Source organism: Solanum tuberosum, unplaced genomic scaffold, assembly GCF_000226075.1.
Source record: "Solanum tuberosum cultivar DM 1-3 516 R44 unplaced genomic scaffold, SolTub_3.0 scf00462, whole genome shotgun sequence".
NCBI classification, from domain to species: Eukaryota; Viridiplantae; Streptophyta; class Magnoliopsida; order Solanales; family Solanaceae; genus Solanum; species Solanum tuberosum.
In genome coordinates, this window is record NW_006239385.1 from 246,461 (window position 1) to 257,555 (window position 11,095).

General features: G+C 32.3%; 1 protein-coding gene across 1 annotated transcript; it reads left to right on the top strand.

The window, feature by feature from the left end:
• Window positions 1-3,066: 3,066 nt before the first annotated feature.
• On the top strand, window positions 3,067-5,485 carry LOC102606169 (40S ribosomal protein S5-like). Its single transcript, XM_006363793.2, has 4 exons — window positions 3,067-3,254; window positions 4,405-4,676; window positions 4,860-5,063; window positions 5,164-5,485. The coding sequence occupies exons 1-4, from the start codon at window positions 3,153-3,155 to the stop codon at window positions 5,216-5,218; spliced, it is 633 nt and encodes a 210-aa protein (XP_006363855.1). The 5' UTR covers window positions 3,067-3,152; the 3' UTR covers window positions 5,219-5,485.
• The last annotated feature ends 5,610 nt before the right edge of the window (window positions 5,486-11,095 follow it).

Here is an 11,095-nt window from a genome sequence, read left to right on the forward strand (position 1 = left end):
AAAAAAAAATAGAATAAAAAATAAAAGAAATTTCCAAGAAATTGGTCTTAACCTCTTTAACATTTTCTTTTCCTAAAATTGATCCTAAATCCCATAGAAGTTTACCTCCTATTATAATTCAAATATCTATTCTCACTAAAATGACAATACTAAAATTTCTCGGATTTTCAAAAAATATATTAAATAAGACAATTACAATAAATCAAAGAGGGTGGAATATAGGTAAATGTATAGCTAATAAGTACTATATCCAAAAGCTAAGTCAGGCCAAGATATAAGTCAATGAAGCGACTGTGCTAGAACCACGGGACTCGAGGGGTGCCTTATACCTTCCCCTTGGTCAATAGAATTTCTTATCCAGATTTCTAGTTCGCAGACCATTAAAAATTAGAGTCAACTTCCTTTTGATTAGGGGTAAAAATTAGGTGACTTGGAACACCAAAACTCAATTCCAAGTGGCGACTCTGAAATAAAATAATCCCTTTTCAAAATGTCACTTTAATTGGAGAAACTCTATTTTTTTTCAAAATTTTTCGTTTGGGGAAAAATAGGGGTGTGACAGTTATAATGTTATTTTAAACCGAACATATTCATTATAAATAGATAATACAAACTTATGGGTATTTTAAATAAGTTTTAGAATTTATGGGTATAAATCGTATTTTTTGAAATAGTCAAATATTTTTGGGGAAACTTGGGGCCAAACACATGGTGTTAACTTGGAAAAAACTTGGCCCAAGTATTATTTGGCAAAAATACTTGAAAACTTGGGGCCAAGCGCTAGCTTAGAATTTGAAATTGTATAGAGGAGAACTAAACTAGTAGGGTTTGAAAAAAAATATAACCGGTGAGCAAAATGAATTGCCGCAATATAAAAATATTGTACACCAGCATATATATATATATATATAGTTGTGGTGCATTTTTATATATTAAATATATATAATTATATATTTTTTTGGGAAAATGCATAAGTACCCCACAGCCTATGCCCAAAATTCATAAGACATACCTAACCTTTACTAAGGTCCTATTACCCCCCCCCTCCCCGAACTTATTTTTTAATTAATTTTTTACCACTTTTCGACTTACGTGGCAATATAAACCAGATAGGTTAAAAGTTTTGTTCAACACGCGTTGGGCCCCACTTTTTCAACCATCATAGTTATATTCTATCATATTTGTTATAGTGAATACAACAACATACAGCCCACCAACAATACAATATTTCTCCAATAAATCCAAACCCATTTACTTTCCAGCGTACAACAGCAATAAACCCGATACCCGACCTATGTCCTTCTTCTCCAACGCGAAAAACTAGAAAAAGAAACACGCCAACCCAGGAACACGTGCTACTAGTTCCAAACGACCCCACTTCCGTACTTGCCATCGTCTTCTTCACACGAAATCATCCAGAAAACTCGGAAAAAGTACGACTCCGACCCGTCAACATTAGCAACGGTGCCAACAGTGTCCACCGTATGCGTCGTCCTCCTTTTCTGCAGCAGACGTGTCCCCATCCCCCTTTCCCCTTTTTAGAAATTGCTCATCCTTTCACTGTTGGCCTTGGAAAAGAGACAAGAAATTCAAATTTTTCTTTGAATTTTCACTCGATTTTCCCCCCTAATCTGCTCCAATTTTTCCCTATGCATACTTCCCTCCTTCAGCGTTTAAAGGACACTGATTTATTACCGAAAAATAGTCAAAAGAAAGAGGTTGGGAACAAAAAAAATACAGTGATATGGATTCATAAAAAGAAATCGATTTCTGTAGTTACTAAGTTAAGAGTTTCGAGTCTAGGAGTCTTGTTTTTGAAACTTTTCGAAGCAAAGAGCAATTTAACTTGAATGATAATGGAGGTTTTTTTTTCCAAAGATGAAGAACACTGATAAAGAAGAAGACAACTGAGTTAATGTTTATTTTTTCAAGTTTATTTTAACACGTGGCCAATTTTTATTGGTCAGTGTTGTCTAAAAACTGCACCCACGCGCCTAATATAGGTGAAGTCACAGACTCAGCCCCATAAGTCAAAAAGGGGTAGAAAATTAATTAAAAAATAAGTTCGGGGGGGGGGGGTAATAGAACCCTAGTAAATGTTAGGTGTGTCTCAGAGATTTTGGGCATATGCTGAGGGGGTACTTATGCATTTTCCCTATTATTTATACAATATCAATATATTATATAACTATTTATATATACATGCGACTATTTTTATTGAAAACCCTTTAGAAGTTGCGTAAGCAGCCAAAAGAACAAGGGGAACTTTCGCATATAGCCACTCAAAAATAGTTTAATTACGCTTCATAACTTTAGTTTGCTCATTACGATTCATAGCTACATGTTATAGGGAGTAGAGTGGCGAGCGAGATTGGGGGAGGAGAGAGGTGAGCGAGAGAGGGCAGAGAGTGGGAGAGAGGTGAATTGTATATGTATATCAGTTATATAATTGTGTGTATATATATATATATTTGTATTTGTATATCTAGCAAGACTGGGAGAGGGAGGAGAGATGCGAGCAAGATTGGGAGAGGGAGGAGAGAGGCAAGCGAGATTGGGAGATGGAGGAGAGAGGAGAACGAGATTGGGAGAGGGAGGAGAGAGACGAGCAAGATTGGGAGAGGGAGGAGAGAGGCGAACGAGATTGGGAGAGGGAGGGGAGAGATGAGCGAGATTGGGAGAGGGAGGAGAGATGCGAGCAAGAGAGGGCAATAATTTGTATATGGTGATAAAACTGAAAAAACAAAGGAAATCATCGTCATATACAAATACAAACCATCGTATACATATGCAAATCAAACAAAGAATTATTAGTTGCGAATTATACAAATGTGACGAATTATACAAACGCGACTAATTATACAAACTCGAAGTTAGCCCATATAATTAATGATTAATATTAGTTGCGAATGATAATTATAATAAACTATAACTATGATGACTAATTAAGTAATATAAATTTGCTTAACCACATACTTTTCTAAAAGAACAAATTTGAGCAAGTTGAGTGAGGAAAAGTGGGCCAAAAAGGCGTTTTAGCCCAATCTTAGAATGAAGGCTATTTTGGACAGTATAGGTGGGTTTAGGGTTTTCCTATCTTCTCCAATCGACACCTCCTTAAACCTTAAACCCCGCTCAGAAAAGAGGAAAAAATGGAAGCTTCAGTAGTAGCAGTGGACAACCAAAAGCAGCAGCAAGAGAAGCCTCACACTGATGTTTTGCTTTTCAATCGTTGGTCATATGACGACGTTCAGGTTTGTTTCCCTTTTAATTTTATTCCTCTCCAATTCATATATCTTTTCATTATTTTCCAAACATTAATGTCGAATTGAAGGAAACTTGGCATTTTCGAAATCCTAAGGAGGGATAAACATTTGAATTTTTTTTGTTTCTAGAATTAGCTAAACTCTAATTGTAGAGTAGGAGAGGTGACTTATCAGTAAGGGTAGATACCGAATTACCGTACCGAAACCAAAAATTTTGACACAACGGTTTCAATATTATGGCATTTGATATTTGATATTATTTATAATAAGTATCGAATTACCAAATACTATAACAAAGTGTATAGTTAGGTATACAATTCATATATTTTATCATAATACTATCAAATATATAAACTAGTATTAGTTCAAAGTTGTTATGACATTGAAAGCTTTGACTACTCTTTTGTGATAGAATTGTCCTTTTTGTGTAATTGATTAATGGAGGGAATTGCTTGTACTTTCTTTTGAATATTTTTACATGAGTAAGATCTTTATATGATATAATTAAGACGTTTCTAAAAAAAACCAAAGCATAATTCTCTATTTATATGAGTATATGTAAGTCGAAGTCGAACAAAAATTGGTTACCAAACCAAAGTTAAAAGTATCGGCGCATTTGGAATTAATTTGATATGGTAATGGTATAGTATTTTTAAAAATCAAAATTATTGAACCAATGTTTTCAATACTGTACCATACCTTTCCATGCCCAGCCCTACTTATCTGTCCTCTAGTCCAATGAGTTGAAGACTTAACCATGGTTAAGAAACTTGAAACACTATGCACGACACTGCTTAGGTATGTCTATCAATTATATAGCCTGCTGGCTTGATCTTCTTATTCAAATAAAGATGCACGCTAAAGATGATATGCTTAAATTGAGCAGAATAGGGTTGGTTTCACCAATCCATAACAAGCCAACTGTGACAACCTTACAGAAGGTGTGCCTATTCATCATTGTTACCTGGTAAATGGTGGATTTATACGACTGACAATTACTTGATGAGAGTCCAGAGAAATCCTTGTTGGTTAAGTTGGAAACGTAGTTGTAGGTGGATTTTTTTCATTGGAATGCTCAAAGGAGAACTTCAGTCTGTGTTCTCTTAAATTCGCTCTTAAATGTTATTATCTCATGCAGATTAGTGATATTTCTGTTGAGGATTACATAACTGCTACTGCTAACAAGCATCCTACATATACACCACACACGGCTGGGAGGTACCAAGCCAAGCGGTTTAGAAAGGCTCAGTGCCCAATTGTGGAGAGGTTGACCAACTCACTGATGATGCACGGAAGGAACAACGGGAAGAAGTTGATGGCTGTTCGTATTATTAAGCATGCTATGGAAATTATCCATCTGTTGACTGACCTAGACCCAATCCAAGTGATTGTTGATGCTGTTATCAACAGGTTTAGAGATTATTCCGATTTTTGCATATTTATTAGTTTGACTTTTTCTTGCTGAGGTTCTTGTTAATTTTAGAAGATTTGCATACCATGTTTTCTTTGTTCCATTTCCATGTCGCGGCATACTTCAGATATTGTAGTCAATTCTCATTTATAACCATTTTAATTTTTACCTGTGTGATGCAGTGGACCAAGAGAAGATGCAACTCGTATAGGTTCTGCTGGTGTTGTGAGGCGACAGGCTGTTGATATTTCTCCACTCCGTCGTGTTAACCAGGCAATATATCTCCTCACAACTGGTGCACGTGAGAGTTCTTTCAGGAACATCAAGACCATAGCAGAATGCCTTGCAGATGAACTCATTAATGCTGCCAAGGGATCTTCCAACAGGTAATCTTTTCTATTGCCGTCTTTTTACTCCTATATTCGTTTAATCCTTAATGAATGTAACTATCTTCTGTGCTTACTTATTCTTTCTATGTACGTGTAGCTATGCTATCAAGAAGAAGGATGAGATTGAGAGGGTTGCCAAGGCCAATCGTTAAGGGTTCTTTTCCTGCAGTGTGGATAATTCTTATTGGTTGGACAGTTTTGCTTTGAAACATTGTTTGTTCTTTATTTTTAGTTCTAGAAAGGCATTTTGGAACTAGTAATGAGTTTTGTGTTTCGGAAACTTGGAGTACATTGGTATTGAATATTATGGGGAATTAGTAAAAAGTAAAATTGAGCGTGCTGGTATTCCCAGTTGAAATGTCTGGTTGTTGTGTATCAAGCTTTTGTTTGCACAGGTTGAACAATCTTGTTGGACATGACTCATGATGAGGACATTAATTTCTCCTTTTTAACTCAAATCTCAGCTGAGCCTTACATTTTTGTTTCTTCAAGATATATTATGTTTTGCAGTGAACCGTTATCAAGTTTTTTCGTTGATTTTTAAAAAAAGTTATCAAGGTAGAGACAAGTAAAGTCTGGAAGCAAGATCTTGGTACCGTTTGGACGTTAGATGTTTGTGCAGAACTTGCAAAGTTGGAAAATGTAGAAATGTTTGGAGTTAAATATTCATTCAAATTTTGGGAATTGTCTTCAAATATTACTTATGCTTTATTTTATTATACAAATATAAATCAACTATCACTATTTTTCCTTAAAAAACTTTAAAAGCCTTCTATCCTTGTTGGTCATACATGTCACTAAAGCCTCAATTTTTTTAATAATATATTTATTTAACTCGTTTAATTAAAATTATAATCTTGTTCTTTGTATTTATTTAAATAGATTAATTTATTAAGAAGGAATTTCCATGTTAAGAATCATTTTTAGTACTTAAACTTTATATTATTTTTTGGAAAAGTACTAAAAATACCTCTCAATTTTCATTTATTAGTTGATATTCAGTTTTTTTATACCTTCGCCGTCTACATTGTGAAAAAGTTTAGACTATATGAATTTTCCTCCAGTTTCAACTCCATTCATCATTTCTCGTATTTGAAACTCTTGCAAATCTTTTACTCCATAACACTCTTTAAAAGAAAAATGGAGTCATTGACTAAGCTATGTGATTTAGTTGCACAAAATCCAGCTCAATATGTGGAGAAACTAGCATGGATATGTGGTAGATGTCCTACTTGTTGGATCTCCTAGGGTTTCCAGGTCTCAACTCAATGTCATACTCGATGTTGCACGATTTCTCTCTAAATGTCCTAATCATTCTGATGAAATGCCCAAATCACCATCGCCGATGACTTCACCATAAAACACCACCTCATCTCTCCCACAGCCGCTACCAACGCCTCCCCATCCAGATTCATCACAAGTCAGTGACACTCACGTTGTTGTTTTCGGGTGAATTTGACAACCGTGTGCAGCGATTTGGAGGATCGGCGAATAAAATTACAAAACTTAAAATGGGTTTTGCTGAATCCATTTTTTGATTGGAAAATTCATACCCTCAATTGGAAGGAGATGAAGATTTGAGAGATGGAGTTTGGAGATTTAATTTGATTTAGTGGGTCTGGTTCGGATTAAGAGAAGAAATTGAGTAATTTAAATGAAATTGAATTATTTTTGTTTATTTGAAATTTTTCATCCAATTTAAGAGTAGGGGTGAAAAGTTTGCAGATGGTGATGATATAAATAACTTGATATTAACAATAAAGGTAAAGCTAGCTAATAAATGAAAAGGCATCTTTAACCCTTTTCCCTTATTTTTCTAAATAATCACTGTGTTTTGAAAATTACTTATACAAATCACTTTTATTTTTTTAGAGACAAAAGTATCACTCAACTATTACTTCCCGTTTTAATTTATATGAGTTAGTTTGACTTGACGTGAAGTTTTAAAAAATGACTTTTGAAACTTGTGTTTCAAAGTAAGTCTAAGAAATTTGTGTGGCCAGAAATTTTCTTAAGGGGTAAAATGGACATTTTTAAAATTAAATTATTAGTAAATGTAGAAATATATCATTTTTTTAGCCTAATTACAAAAAAAATAAGTCATATAAATTGGGATAAGTATTATTTTTCTTTAAAAATATACTAAATATCTCAAAAGTCTTCTTCTATTCTAGTTGACATGTCATGTTATTAAATCATCATTTAAAAAATGATAAAGCTATTTAACTCACCAAATTCACGTTTATAAAAAAATAATCGTAAGTTACATGGAAATTTACCAGAGGATTATATAAAATAATATAATTTCTTGCGAAATTTTCTACTAAACAAAATTTAATGAAAAAAACTTTATAGGTAATAATTACCTGAGATTTTTGAATTTTCTGTGTAAATTATCTGAAAATTTTAAACAAGTAATTTTCCATTAAAATATTCAAATAAATCCATAAGGTTGATATAGAGAAAAATTGGTAAAAAAATGAGAAATTTATTATTTGTTTATTTTTTCAATATAATTCTTTATTTTAATTTTTTTTGAAATTATTATATAATGTTTTATCTTATAATAAAATTAAATACCAATATATATCCTTATTTTAGTTCAAATTCACAAAACATAAGTAATAATTAGTTCGGTTGCCTATTTTAATTCAAAAACACACACATTATACAAGATTTATATGCTTATTAATAAATGTCAAAATTTTAATTCGTTTAATCGTTGTGGTATAATAATCTTTCCCCTATTTTATCATCCATTTAATAAATATACAAATATTCTTCACTTTCTATTTTTTAAAAGAAATAAAGAAGTCTCCACCTTTTGACGGAGGATTAAAAATCTTTGAAAATTTAGACCGAACATTTGAACTTAAACTTTAAATCTCTAGAAATAATAAAGTGACTGAACATTTGAACTTAAAACTTCAAATTTCTAGAAACCATGTTAAAAGTTTACAAAGAGTTGTGAATTTCTACGTTTTGAGTTGACAAAATTAATATAAGAAAAGTTAAAATGGGAAAAATTTACTTTCCGTTCTCAGTTCGATTTTTTTGGATATAGGAGTTTGTGTGCGAATGAGCCTAATATATGTTATTTTTTAATCCCAATTTATATAACGCAATTAGAATTTTGAGGGTTGATCAAAATTTTCTTTAACCGTAATCTTTTAATTCTTCAATCCTAAGTTGTTAATTGTTGTAATTTATAGTACTTTAAACATAATTTGTAAATGTATAAATTATACAAAATGCCTTTTTAATTATTGAAAATCTCTTTACTCCCTTTCTTTCAATTTATGTGACAAAAATAAAATTTTGGAGAGTCAATTAAGATTTTCTTTTATCATAGTTTTTTATATGAAAATTTCAAAAACAACTAAGACTAGAAACATAATTCCTTAGCTATAGTTTGCTTAGTTACGATTCGTAGCTACATGCTAGAAGCAGGAGAAATGTAAGCGGAATTGGGATAGGGAGGAGAGATGCGAGCGAGATCTGGCAGAGAGACACAATTGATTTGTATATCTGATGGATTATTGTATCACGAATACAATAGATATAATTGGTTTGTATCAAAAACTAGCTACTAGAAGGAGGAGAGAGGTGAGCAAGATTGAGAGAGGAAGGAGAGAGGAGAGCGATATCTGGGAGAGAGAGAAGAGAGGCAAGAGAGATACAATTAATTTGTATATTTGATCAGTAATTGTATATCTAACCAATAATTGTATCATGAATAAATTGTATCAAAGACTATTAATGAATACATTTCGTATCCGAACACAATTTGTATTGGCAAAATACAATTGTATCGTTGTTATAATTCATAACAAATGGTATTTGTATTCATGTGCATCTGTACTCATTTGCTACCTTATGTTGCCTTCTGTACAACCAGTTGATATTGTGTTCGTCCTAGTGTTGTTGGCTTATAAAATAGGTAATATATATATATATATATTCATGTACATTATCATACAAACATTTTATACATATCAAAAGTATTTTGAGTTTAGTTGTTTGCCCGTTGTGGCAAGTAGGATTTCAATTTTAGGTGGTATCTTTATTATCCTTCTAATCACAACTTTTTATGATTCTACTTTCCGCTTTATATTTCAATACATATTTATTTGTACTGATGTTTTGTTGCCTGAAAACTACATTTCATGCTACAGATTTAGACAGAGGCCTAATTGTTCTTTACAGTTAGGGTGATGTCTCAACTGAGGATTGACAAGGTCCATTCTTTCTGGAGCTATTGGTTGCCTGTAGATTTTGCATACTAGAGTTTTTGTGTACAAGTTTTGGATATTATCGAGATCTTGTCCTAACTAGTTGTATAGTACTCCTATAAGCTTTGTGAACATACTATGTTGGGTATTTGTAGATTTTAGTTTCCAGCCTTGTCGGTATAATATGTATATATGTCTCCAGTTGTAGAACATGTTGAATTTTCGATTTTGTCAGTTGAGTTGGCCTTGTCGGCCCTTTCATTATGCTATTCTTATTGTGGCAGTCACCTTGGCGGTCTAGACATATTATTTCAGTCGTTATGCTACTTGACCTTTTCGTCCCTTTTTGTCTTCTTTCAGTTACATTTCAATGGCTAGCTCAGTTGAATAAGGTATCGTGTGTCAATGATGCCTCCCATAGTTTGGGGAGTGACAGTAGGGCTTGAGTGAGGTTTTTCTATTGGTTGATAAATTACCTTTGTCGCCTATAAAATAGTAGTTTTAAAACATTTAGAAGGAGTTGGATTCTGAACAATACAAAGCAATATACTACTGATATTGTGCTCCAAATTTTCTACTTCCTCTGTTTCAATAAGAATAACCTATTTTCTTTTTAGTATGTTTCGAAAAGAATGACCTCTTTCTCTTTTTGGTAACATTTAATTTCAGCTTTCCACGTGACATGTTTAAGGCCACAAGATTAAAGGATAATTTTGTACATTTGACATACCTTTAATTTAGGACCACAAGATTCAAAAGTCTTCTTTATTTTTTTAAACTCTGTGCCAAGTCAAACTAGGCCACTCTTTTTGAAACGAAGGGAGTATTTTACTAAGTCTTTATTCTTAAGTATCTTAGATACAAGTATCTTTTGATTTACTACTTGTAACGCTATACATCTCTGAATGCGGTGCAAACATAAATCATCTCAGTTTCACTACTTCATACGACTCTATTTACTTTCTTCACTATTTAACTTAACTCATTCACAAACATGTTTACGTGCTAATTATCAAATTTAATGAGTTATATTGAGAGTGAGTTGTTGACCTCATTAGAAATTTTACAGTATTGTTTTCTTGATAAATAGGTATCAAAACCAATTAATGAGGCTCTATTACATATACCAGACACCGGATGAGATTTTTTTTTTTAAAACTCCTAATTCCTCAATCCCTTTTTTTCCCGAAATTATCACAAAGATATACTCCGTAATGACTAATGTTTCATTCGATATTCCTTCTCCGCTACTCCTTCTGTCCCTAATTACTTGTCAATTTTTGAATTAACACATTTATTAAGAAAAATAATGATTGACATAGTGAGTTACCATATTACTCTATTACTTCCTCTGACCCTAATTACTTGTCCATTTTTCATTTTTTAGTTGTTCCTAATTACTTGTCTATTTTGACAAATCAAGAAAGGACAATTTTTTTTCTCTATTATACCCTCAATTTATTACTTTGAAAAATGTAGAACTTTCTGAAAATCTTAAGTTTTAATTCATTAACTTCATAATTAATATGGGTAAAATGGTAAACACTGTGTGCCAATTCAAAAGTGGACAAGTAATTAGGGACATATGGAGTAATTATGAAGTAGATAAATTAAAACTTAAGATTTTCAAGAAATTTTATCTTTTTTAAAATAATTGATTAAATATATAATAGGTAAAAAATATTATCCAATCTTGATTTATCAAAATGAACAAGTAATTGACAAATAAAAAAAAAGTGGACAAATAATTAGAAAGTATTTCGGAAAATCAACTCACTGGCATTTATTTACCCGCGC

Bases quoted from the DNA above. Each gene is read 5' to 3' on its own strand.
- LOC102606169 (XM_006363793.2), top strand. From the start codon at position 3,153: ATGGAAGCTTCAGTAGTAGCAGTGGACAACCAAAAGCAGCAGCAAGAG. The intron at 3,255-4,404 runs GTTTGTTTCCCT...TATCTCATGCAG, and splicing joins GGTCATATGACGACGTTCAG to ATTAGTGATATTTCTGTTGA. The intron at 4,677-4,859 runs GTTTAGAGATTA...TGTGTGATGCAG, and splicing joins GTTGATGCTGTTATCAACAG to TGGACCAAGAGAAGATGCAA.